The sequence below is a fragment of the Amblyraja radiata genome, chromosome 28 (genome assembly GCF_010909765.2).
Source record: "Amblyraja radiata isolate CabotCenter1 chromosome 28, sAmbRad1.1.pri, whole genome shotgun sequence".
NCBI lineage: Eukaryota > Metazoa > Chordata > Chondrichthyes > Rajiformes > Rajidae > Amblyraja > Amblyraja radiata.
Window position 1 is genome coordinate 21125961 of NC_045983.1, and position 12476 is coordinate 21138436.

The 12476-nt window shown below is 41.9% G+C and overlaps 1 protein-coding gene across 3 annotated transcripts in view; it reads left to right on the forward strand.

The window, feature by feature from the left end:
- hip1 (huntingtin interacting protein 1) overlaps positions 1 to 12476 on the forward strand; it is a 205782-nt gene that overhangs the window by 163315 nt on the left and 29991 nt on the right. For all 3 annotated transcript variants that reach the window (XM_033046044.1, XM_033046043.1, XM_033046045.1), the window contains exons 16-17: positions 4726 to 4842; positions 6473 to 6574. In XM_033046044.1, the coding sequence (XP_032901935.1) occupies positions 4726 to 4842; positions 6473 to 6574 (219 nt within the window). The remainder of the gene's footprint in view (positions 1 to 4725; positions 4843 to 6472; positions 6575 to 12476) is intronic.

Genomic DNA, 12476 nt, shown 5'->3' on the forward strand with positions numbered 1-12476 from the left:
CTTCAAGGTACAATCCAGGAACGTAATGGTATAATCTCCATCAATTTGGATGAGTACAGCTTCAACAATGTTGATAAAACTCTTTTCATCATCATGGATAATTCGGACCTGATTGATACCTTCCACTCATTTTCTGAGACTGAACTTAAAATAAAACTAATAGGGAGGCAGCAGTAATTTTATAAATTTATAGTGCAAACAGTACACCGGTATAATTAAATCATGCAACTGTATTGAATTTTGGGACCAAGGACACACCAGATTAATTCATGGAACTAATAGTCGGGCCGATAAATAAAAGTGAAGTAGCTGTGTTCAAATCAATAAATAATTTATCAGCCACAGAATAAATTGCTGCGACAAACAATGAATTAACTATGTAATTGGACACTATTTTCCCAAATTAATTACAGAATGGGTCAGCAACTCCATGAGGTTTCAATTTTTATATCACCAGATCAATTAACTAATAGAATGGTAGAGACACTGAAGTAAATTAAGAGAGCAGTAGAATTAAGGGGCAGAGTATAATAGCGTGCCAGAAATTGATCAGTAGTAAGCACTGTGAATGGGGTGGGCAGCATGCTAGAAAATTAATAGCAAAGTCCTTTAGCCATTCTGAAAAAGGCCATTTGACACCCTTGAGTTTGTTCTAGCTTGCTACTTTCACTGTTGCAGCTTTCGCTTGTCACTGCCTATATATCTTTCCGTTGTGAAGAGTGATGCTATGTATTCGCTGAGTATTACATATGTTTCACATAAAACACAATTTCACTTTTTTAAATTTACAAATAGCGCCCTTTTCCCAACACAGATAAATGATTAATATTATAAATGTTGTTGAATGGAAAACCCCCATTTAGTAGGAGAAGAAGGAAGAAAGGTTATAGTCCTTGTGGCAGGACAAGATGATAAAAGAGTATTAAAATTAGGAGCAAGTGTAACCACTGGCCCTTTGAGCCTGCTCTGTCTGTCATTCTTCAATATCACTGCTGTTCTACCTCGGCTCCGCTGTCCCGTACTATTCTTACATTCATCTTATATCCAGTAGATTTATCCATCTGTCTTGAATGAAATTAATGTCAGTGTCACAACCTGTCAGGCCAGCGAATTCCTAAGATTCTCTATCCTTTTCTGAAGGAATTTCTCATTTCAATACTAAATGGTTTATCCCTCATTCTGCATCAATGTCTTTTGGTTCCGCAGCCGAAGGGAATACTCTGTTCACTCTGTCAAATCCTGTGAGAATTTTGTTTCAATGAGATCTCTCATTCTTCTAAGCTCTGGAGAATACAAGTCTTGTCTATACAATAGCTCTATGTGGCAAACCTGCCATCCCAGGTAAAGTTTTATTGCATTACCTCTATGACAAGTTTACCTTTTATTAAAGGTAATGGGACCAAACCTGCACGTACTCCAGGTGTGGTCTCACCAGAGCTCTAAATATTGACTCTAAATAATTGAGCATTTCATTACTTTCGTTCTCAGACCTTCTCATTGTAGAAAACCTGCAAAAATATTGCGTGACAACCTGCAAAGGAGTTTGCACTGCAAATATTTGTCTGAGATAAAAGTACAGTAAAGTCAAAATTCATTGCAATTAGATGGATGGCAATTACAGGAGATTCTAATACTCCGCATATAGATCTGTGAGGTAGGAATAAATCCTTTGAGTGAAATAATTATTATTGTTGGAAGATTAAGTACAATTGGATATTAGGGATTCAGTAAATGCATGAGTACATAAAATTAAATAGATTAAATAATACCAAAGCCAGTTAATTAAATAATGTTGGAACTTATGGCAAGCAGATACTGGAATGAGAACATTAAATAAATGATTTAATTAGGAAATTAATAACTGAGCTTAAATGGCTGAAGATATTCTGATGTAGCTGAGAAACTGAATTTAATGATTTTACAGGGTGAGAGAGGACAGTAACTTGTCTTTAATGCATTACACATCACTTTTCAATGAAAAATTGCCACTCTCAGGTGTGACGGGCAAAACCCCCGGTATAACAAAGTGATAAATTTGGGATTAAAAAATAAGTGTCACAGGATTTTCACAAAATCAAACATAACTGCAAGATCGAACATTAGAGATAAGTGATGGGAAAAATATAGCATTGAGATGGCATTCAATCTGTGTGCTTGCCATTTGTCTGTCTGCTTTGCAGGAAGCTGCTGACTTTGTAGAAATAAGATTCTGAGACAGCGTAGAACGGGGAACTACGCTGTTACCCCGCTGTTCCTCACTGGATGGCGGGTCAACCAAGTGACAGGTCAAATCAAATGGCAGAAAATGTCAAGTCATCAGAAAATGTCTCAATTAGTTCTGATAATTAAGTGCTCATGTTGTCCTTGTTTCAATGTTGGTGAATGCTTAAAATACTCATCAGATCAAGCAACATCTGATGCGAGATAGAAGCAGTTATTGTTTCAGGTTGATGATTTTTCATCAGAATTCAGTAAATGGACCAGTTCACACTGGTCCCTGGTGCCTACCACATGGTCACTGTCACTCCAAACCCCTGTGTGAACATTTATTGGCCATGTAGTTCTCAATGCACTGCCTGTGTTATTGCCATGTTGGTTTGACAAGACAACACAAACGGTGACTGGGCTGCAGGCAGTGATGAGGAGCCAGGTATGAAGTGCATCCGCCTCTGCAATTTTTTAATAAGCTTGTACTCAGTGTGTGAGTCAAGTGGCAGGGCAGGAAGTCAGATATACCTGTGTCTGCCCTTCAGCATGTTCTGCTCTTCTGGAAGAAACAGGAGCACTCTGGCCTCTGATTTTCAATGGAAAGAGTGTTTCAGGTTGATTGCCTTCATCAGTTGTCCTTTTGTCTCCACAGGCTCTGCCTGACCTAATAGTATTTTGTATAGTTTAGTTTTATTAGAGTTGGAGTGAGGGTGCATGCAGTTTTCTGTTTACATTTAGTGTGAAATATGCATTCATCATTTGGATATAAGACTCACCCAATAGTTTAATGTACACAAATCTCAGATGAGTCCATCAGTATGACACCTGATTGGGACCTTCATTTGGAGGTCAATTTTATAGCCCAGAAAATAAAATCCAGGATTGGTCATGATTTTATTGCTATTCAACAATTGTCATTGCCTTAAATATTGACTTGTTTCTCTTTCTGGTGATGCTGCCTGACCTGCTAAGTCATAAAGCCATACCAAATGATACCAGGCCCTTTGGCTCAATTCGTCCATGCCTACCAAAATGCCCATATAAGCTAGTCCCATTTGCCGATGTTTGACACATATCCCTCGAAACCTTTCTTTATCCATGGACCTGTCGAAATGTCTTTTAAATGTTGTTATTATCAGAATCAGAATCAGATTTTATTCGCCAAGTATGTTTTGCAACATACGAGGAATTTCACTGGCCAGGTCATATGTTTTATATGTTTTAAGATGTCTAGCACTTCCTTTGCTGTAATGCTGACTGTCTCTAAGATATCCCCATTAGCCTTCCTGAGTTCCTTAGTTCATGTCTTTCTCAATGGTAAAATTAGAGAAAAGATTTATTGAGGACCTCGCCCATCTGCTGCAGTTTCCCCCTGGATGTCCACTTTGGTGTTTTGAGGAACCCTATTCTCTTCCTAATTACTCTTTTTCCTTGAATATATTTATAAAATCTCTGTGTACTTTCAACAGTATCAACTTTTATTTGGGGCGACATGGTGGCTCAGCGGTAGAATTGCTGCCTTACAATGTTTATAGCGCCAGAGACCCGGGTTCAATCCCGAACATGGGTGCTGTTGTACATTGGTACTTTCTCCCCGTGACCACGTGGGTTTTTCTCCGAGATTTTCGGTTTCCTCCCACACTCCAAAGACGTACAGGTTTGTAGGTTAATTGGCTTGGCATGAATATAAAATTGTGCCTAGTGTGTGTAGGGTAGTGTTGGTGTGCGGGGATTGCTGATCAGTGCAGACTCGGTTGGCCGAAGGGCCTGTTTCAACGCTGTATCTCTAATCTAAACTAACTAAAAATTAGCAACCTTTCTGCTTGTTGCCCCTGGAGTGTAGTAGAAAACCTAAAACTAGAGCAGAAAGTGCGACATTGTTTTCTCTCAGCATTGGTGCTTGCATGTAAAACAGCAGCCCCACATTTTGCACAATAAGGAAGACCAAGGGTTACAGTTGTAATTCATCAACTCCTGGTTCAGTTCCCATTGTTTGGTACCTTGACTCACTAGATTATTGAAGAGCAGGATTAATATCTGCAAACGTGATAAGTTTTGTAATGAGGTGTTTCCAGAGATGCAGAGATCATTTCTAGATTTAGCAGCGACAACACATTTAACAGAATCTGTTAAAGTGGCTTTAAAAAAAAAAAAGAATGCAACATTTTGTCATTCAGATTTGTTCTTAACCATGACTGGCAAAGATAAATGGAATATAGATGTTAAGCTAAATTGTTGTATAGTTCAGTAAATGTTCTAGCATAATTCATGGTTTTTATAAAGAGGGAACTCAAGATGGAGAGAAAGGGAGGGGTTCAATAAGTAGTAGCAGATACACTATGATCGTTAAACACCTCACATAAGTGATAATTACTGAAGCTCTGAAAGTTTTCGGAAGCTGCTTGTTAGAGTCAATGGCCCGAGTCGTGCTTTCAATGTCTTCTATGTGTCATGGAAACTTGACACTGCTCATCCACCTATTCTCCTGACTGACAACCACTACTGTCATTTTTACAGAACGCAGAGGTCATGAAACAAATGACTTTGTTTCGTCAGACGCAGGAAGACATGGAACAGATGAAGAAGGAGCTGGAGGAAACAGTGCAGCAGCTGAAAGACAGCATGGAGCAGAAAGTGAGTTCAGCATTTACCATAAATCAGAAATTCCTTTCCCCCTCGACTCCATCCAAGGACCCCGACAGCCTTTCCAGGTGAGGCAGAGTTCCACTTGCACCTCCTCCAACCTCATCTACTGTATCCACTGTTCCAAGTGTCAACTCCTCTGTATCGGCGAGACCAAGCGCAGGCTCGGCGATCGTTTAGCTGAACACCTCAGCACTTTAACTCCCCCTCCCATTCCCACACTGACCTTTCTGTCCTAGACCTCCTCCATTGTCAGAGTGAGGCCCAGAGCAAATTGGAGGAACAGCACCTCATATTTCGCTTACACCACAGCAGTATGACCATTGACTTATCTAACTTCAAATAGCCCTTGCTTTCCCTCTCTCCGTCCCGTCCACCTCCCCAGTTGTTCCACCAGACTTACTGCCTCCGACTTAATTCTATCTCTGACCTGCCCACTCCCCTGACAGTAGTCTGAAGAAGGGTCTCGACCCGAAACGTAACCTATTCCTTCCCTCCAGAGATGTTGCCTGAGTTACTCCAGCAATTTGTATCTACCTTTAATTCCTTTCCGGAACGCTGAAAGTTGGAGCAATAATTCCAGTCTGTTTCAGTGCATGCCTAATCACGAATCTTATATGATTTGTTTGGGCTTATTAATAATGTGTTTCTTTCCTCTCTTTCACGTCCCCCTCTTAGTGTCCTCTACCTCAGCCTTCCTAATATCTATCTTCCTCTCAATCCCTCAAGATAGTCCTTAAAATTCCTTCTAAATTTTTTATAATTTATTGCTTTTCACTGTACCTCGGTACATGTGACAATAAACTAACTAAACTGAAACTAAATTGTCAAACTGAACTGAACTGTAGTATCACTTTTTTGTTTGCAATTGTTCTTGCAATACCGCTTGGGATCTTAATATATCAAAGATGGTATATTAATGCAATTTGTCCATGTGTAAGCAGCTACCTGTCTACAGAATTTTACAGTCAAACCTAATCCTGCCCCTGTTTCAGGTAGACACACTGACACTTTCAGTAACGTTGCTGGAAATTGATGTGGATCATCAATTTTGCCTTTTCAATTACACCGTCATGTGCAGGTAAATGAAAGCCAAACAAGATTTCACTCAAAATGACCTATTTGCGATGAATCTTATGTTTGGCACCCTGATTAATAAGAGCAGTTTTTTTTGATGAAGCCATCATGGATTTTAGCAATATATTTGACAGGACACAATTAGCTCGCTGCTTCAATAAAAAATGGGACCCAAATGTGGCAAAGCTGGCTCAGATGCAGGAAACAGTAGGTAGTGGTTGTCGGAAGTGATTGGAAAGTTGTTACCAGCAGAATTCACAAGAATCGGTATTTGGTCTCTTTGTTCTTGCTGTAAATGTACATTTAAAAGGGGCCATGGAGCAGCAAGTGTTTGGTAAGTGTTCACCAGTCTTGGGCATATTTGGTGGATAAAGGGTTAATTCGAAGGCAATTGTGGGGAGAAATTCAATTGTTGATTTTCTTTTCTTTGTGATGAAGATTTTATTGTTAGCAGTTTGTGAAGTCCATTAAAATAAATAAAATAACAGGCAGTTTGGTGTCTCTGTCATTAAAAATTATGAATTTATCTTTCCTGAAACAACAGGAACAGGAGCAGACTCACAAATTAGACGCTCTACAGGAAGAGCTGCAATCCAGGAACGCAGAAGTTCTATCTTTGAAAAGCACCCACGAGGACTCTAAACAGGTGAGATTGTTTGGGAATTACTTTCTTTCCAAGTTAGAGGGTGGGGTCTGGAACCCCTGCTCCATTAGCTTGGCTTGCATGTGCGATTTTACTGGACAATAACATTTAAAATGATTCATGTGCTGGTTCTGTGAAAATGAGTATTGTAAACCAGAGGATTCAAAGTTGGATCCAGAGCTTACTTGGAGCAGATACTTGAGGCTGCACGTCATCTGAATTTCCTGGCTAGAAGGAGGATAAAAACAATGAGGTTTGGTGCTCCTGATCACAACATTCCCTGCATCTAAAGTGTCCATGGATTGAGGGGAGGACATTCAGTGAGAATTTGTTGCTCTCCTTGGTTGAATGTCCTGATGTAATAAAATGCATCAATCCAATCCCCACTCTATATATGGTCAGGTGTTGGGCTTCAACATAGCAGCACTGATTGTTCCAGTGTCCTTCTTATTTGTTTAATTTTAAACCCCCAATACTGAGTCAACTGGGTGACTGGACTAAAGACCTGCTCCCATTGTACAACAGAGCTTTAAGAGATATACAAAGTCACGTGCAGACTACAACCCTCTTCATTTCCCTAGTCTTTGCAATCTGAAGAATGTGTATAATGTGATGCTCAGGACAGGAAACAGCCTTTTGCTTCTATTGCATAATGTGTTAAAGCACAGAAATGGGCCCTTAAGCCCACCACATCTGTCAACTTTTCTCCCTATCCACACAAATATGGTTTGCCTGCACCAGGACAGTATCCTTCTATGTCTTGCCCATTAAAGTGTCAGTCTAAACATCTCTTAAACGTTGTGATCATATATTTTACTTCGGAGTCACGTGAGTGACTACGTGCAGAAGGGCCGTCCATCTGCGTGAGCGTCATTACGTCTGAAAGCAACGCGCGCAACGGACGGGAGAGGCACTGCGTCTTCCCAGCCGTTGGGATTTTAAAAAGGCGGCTGGTAAGAAAAGTTGAACCACTTACCCTGCGCTTTCTGTTCGGGCTAAAGAAGTATTTTTCTTTCAGAGCCCCAAAAAATGTCGAAGAGAAGGTCCGCGGGGAAACCGGCTGCCGAAGACCGCAGCATTCCCGGTAGCGGACGACGCTCATTCTCGCCGACATTGCCGCCGGCGTTAGAACCGGCAGCAGCAGACTTGGTGCAGGAGAAAAGCACCGTGGTGGTCCCGGCGGTACGTAAAGCCACCCATAAGTCTACCAGACCCGTAGACTCGGATGAGTCCGGGGAAGAGGGATACCCTCCCTCATCGGGAAGCGTCCGAGGACGACTCTCCCGCATGGAGCAGCTGGTGGAGAAGCTGCTCCACAATGATAAACTCCGGAGAAAGGAGCATTATCAGCACGAGTCCCTTCTACAGACCGTGCCAGCAGCTTCATACTCTGGGCAGCAATATGTCTTTCCCATGGAAGGGGGAAGTACATACGGGGATTACCCGGATTCAGAGTTTGGAAGCACAGGGGGGGGGAACACTCCCAGGGGAGATTGGAGGAAGTACCTCTACAATCAACTACATTTGCGATCTCCACATCACTGGGAGCACCCTTGGATGAAGACCTAGCAAGTAACATCAACTACTTGGCGTCTCATCAACTCAAGGATCTTGTCATGGAAGAAACCCTAAACAGGTACCCCCCACCATCTAACTGTGCTTCCCTCAAGGTACAAGCGGTGAACCGCATAATTTGGGGGCAAATAGGTCCCATAATCAGGAACCAGGAACTGAAGTTCCAAAAAGTGTTAAAGCTGCTGGGGTCTGGAATCGCTTTGTTTGCAGGAGGCCTCCTCACTGACCGGGAGCAGGATACCATGGCACTGCTATGTAATGCCCGTTTCGAAATAAACTGCATTCGGAAAGAGGCAATAAAACCGGCAATAAATTCGAAGTTTGCAGCTCTTTGCAAAGCTAGTGACACCCAGCCTGCAAACTACCTGTTTGGGGAAGACCTGTCTAGACAGGTACGGGACCTGGATGATGAGGCAAAAACCGTGCGCCTCATAACAAGAGGTCAGCCCACACCCAGGGGCCCATCCACGAGATTCCACCCCTGCAGCTCTCGGCGTTTTACACCTAGAGAGCCAGGCACCGGAGGAAGATTCACCCCTGAGACAAGGTCTTTTTTAGGGGCAGGCCCCAGCAGGCCGACAGCGAGGATGAGGAGAGAGCAACCACCAGCTCTGCTCCCCAAACCTCGCGGACGAAAGCCAGCACCACGCCGCCAGTAACAACAGAGGTAAGTCAAACCAGTTCCTCAGGGAACATACCAAACGAACCTCACACAGGTGGGGGGAAGGTTGAAATACTTCTTAAAATAATGGTGTTGGGTTACTAAGGATCCATTCATACTGCACAGTATAGAAGGATTCAAAATTGAGTTCAATTTAAATTTATCACCACCACCAACACATTCTAATACTCGCACATATGTCTTTTCCCAAAAAGAGACAATGGATATACAAAAAGAAATTGAAACGCTATCTGACAATAATGTTATTGAGAGGTCATACACAGAACCTCACCAATTTATATCCTATATTTTTCCAAAAGAGAAAAAAGATGGAGGGATCCGTATTATTTTGGATCTTACGGAACTCAATACATATGTGCAATACAAACACTTTAAAATGGACAATTTTGGAACAGCAACTCAGTTGGTTTCCAAAAATGGCTATATGGCATGCATCGACCTAAAAGATGCATACTATTCGGTGTCTATTCACAAAGAGTATAGGAGATATTTGAAGTTTACCTGGATGGGTCAATAATGGCAATACAAGGCTCTGCCAAATGGATTGACATCAGCCCCTAGACTGTTTACCAAATTACTGAAACAAATTCTGGGGCTGCTAAGATCTCAAAATCACATAGTCATGGCATATTTGGATGACATTTTCATCTTTGGAGTTACCAAAGAATTGACGGAAGCAACAGTCAAGGCAACCAAAACTCTGTTTGAAAAACGTGGGTTCCTAATCCATCCAGTAAAATCAAAATTAACTCCTACCAAGGTAATTGATTATCTAGGATTTACTATCAATACAGTAACCATGTTGGTGACTTTGCCTAAAGGCAAACAAAAAGACTTGAGGAAAGCCTGCAATGATCTGATAGAAAAACACAAACCAACTATCAGACAAACAGCAAGTGCTATTGGCAAATTGGTAGCTGCCTTTCCTGCAGTACGCTACGGACCTTTGCATTACCAGCATTTACAGCGGGCAAAGGAACGAGCATTGAAATTGCATGCAGGTCAGTTTGGCAAATCAATGCGGTTACCAGCTGAAGCCATTATTGAACTACAATGGTGGATGGCAAACATAAGACTCAGCTCAAGAAAAATCTTACTTGAGAGCCCATCAGTGTTTCTCCAAACCGACGCAAGCGGTTTAGGATGGGGAGCCATAAACACAGTCAGGAGCTGTGGAGGCAGATGGAATGAGCAAGAGTCAACTATCCTCCAACTATATGGAATCAATTACCTAGAATTGTTGGGGGCACAATATGGACTCAAGTCTCTCTGTAACAACATGCAACATGTGCATGTTCAAATTCAGATTGATAACACTACTGCGGTAGCATATATCAATCACATGGGTGGTGTAAAATCTGTATCCTGTGACAGATTATCTAACCTCATTTGGCACTGGTGCATCGAGAGGGATATTTGGGTCACGGCAGTATATCTACCAGGAAGATATAACACGGTGACAGATGCAAGGTCACGAATGTTTAATGATAATATAGAATGGATGTTGAATCGTACGGTATTCAATGAAATAACTATACGATTTGGCACTCCAGATTTGGATCTGTTTGCATCTAGATTAAACCATCAATTACCCAGATATGTGTCCTGGGAGCCAGACCCAGGAGCAGAGTCAGTGGATGCCTTTTCCCTAAACTGGGGAGGAATGTATATTTATGCATTCCCACCATTCTGCCTCATAAACCGATGCTTGACTAAAATCAAGCAGAACAAAGCCACAGGCATTTTAGTAGTACCAGATTGGCCTACACAAGCCTGGTTCCCGAAAATACTGGGGATCATAGTCCAGCCATTAATGGTTGTACCTAAGAGGAGAGATCTCCTAGTAAACCCAGTTTCAGGGAGCAGCCATCCACTTTCTGACCGGATTGATTTGTTGGTTTGCAGATTCTGAGGAGGTCATTTCAAGACATTGGATTATCCGAACGAACTGTGGATGTCATCACAAAGGCATGGAGGGACAGTACCAAAAAACAGTACGCCACTTATATTAAGAAGTGGGAAGCTTTCTGCCATGCAAACGATATAGCATGCAACACAGTTCAGATAACGGATGTCTTGGAGTTCCTATCAGCCCTGTACTATGACTATAAATTAAGTTATAGCGCAATCAACAGTGCCAGATGTGCACTATCCTCCTATCTGACACTGGAGGCAGGGCACGGGCCGATAGGAACGCACCCCTTCGTAATAAAGTTCATGAAGGCAATTTACAATTCGATACCCCCAAGGCCTAGGTACACGGACACATGGGATGTGAGCATGGTACTGACCTTACTTCGTCAGTGGAGATAGCCAACGGCCTTATCTTTGTCTAAACTAACATTGAAAGTGGTTATGCTGATGGCGCTAATAACAGCCCAAAGAGTCCAGACACTACAAAAACTACGACTGGACTACATGACCAGCAACACGAATAACATAACATTCGTTGTTAAGGACCTGATCAAACAGAGCAGGCCAGGAATGCCAGGGATGAAGATCCAGTTCCTGGCATATCCAGAGGACCAACAATTGTGTGTGGTAAGACATTTACACCACTACCTGAGAGTCACGGAGAACCTCAGAGGCTCAGAACAATCGGTCCTCATCAGCCACAAGAAACCACACCGAAAGGTGTTGACACAAACTATCTCCAGATGGTTAAAGGAGGTAATGGTGGTAGTGGGAATAAATACTCATATCTTTAAATCTCACTCCACCAGGGCTGCATCTACGTCGGCAGCAAGAACGATGGACGTGCCCCTTGATGACATCCTAGCAGCTGCAGGATGGGTGAACGAAAGAACGTTCCAGCGGTTTTATAACAAACCCATAATCGGACCAGGGGTATTTGCTCGTGCCATCTTAAGTTCTGTTACCTAGTTTTCCCACAGGTTTGGAGGGGAAGCAAATAAAACAGTTATTTTTCCTTATTTTAAATCATCAGTGTCGTTACTAACTACGTTATGTCTGAATGCTTTAATAATACTCTCATCCATGGTCAATCCATTCAGTGAGTGACGCCTGAATTCGTAACCGGCGTAAAATCACAGAGCTTTGAAATCTTCACGTAGTCACTCGCGTGACTCCGAAGTAAAATAGTAAGATTAAACGAGAACTTACCAGTTTGAAGTTTGATCTTGATTTTATGAGGAGTTACGATGAGCGATTACGTGCCCACCGCTCCCACCTTCATATTATCAAGGTCATATGGAAGTTCTAGTTTTTTCACAATCTTACTATTCTCAGGTCTTCTTTGTTATCTGTGATTTAACACCGCTGCTTTGAAGATTGACGCGCACGCAGACGGACGGCCCTTCTTCACGTATTCGCTCATCGTAACTCCTCATAAAATCAAGATCAAACTTCAAACTGGTAAGTTCTCGTTTAACCTTACTATTTTCAGTACAAAGAAAATTTAACCCTCAGATCCTCTAACTCATTCATTCCCCTTTAATTCTTCTACCTCTAACCTTAAATCTATGCCCTCTTGTTTTAGGTATCTCTACTATTGGTAAAAACAAAATTGACTATCTACCTTAACCTTGTCTTTCATTACCTTAGATGCTTATGCTCCTCATCCTCCTTCACTGCAATCCCAGACTATCTAATCTCGCCTCGTAACTAAAGTCCACCAATACAGACACC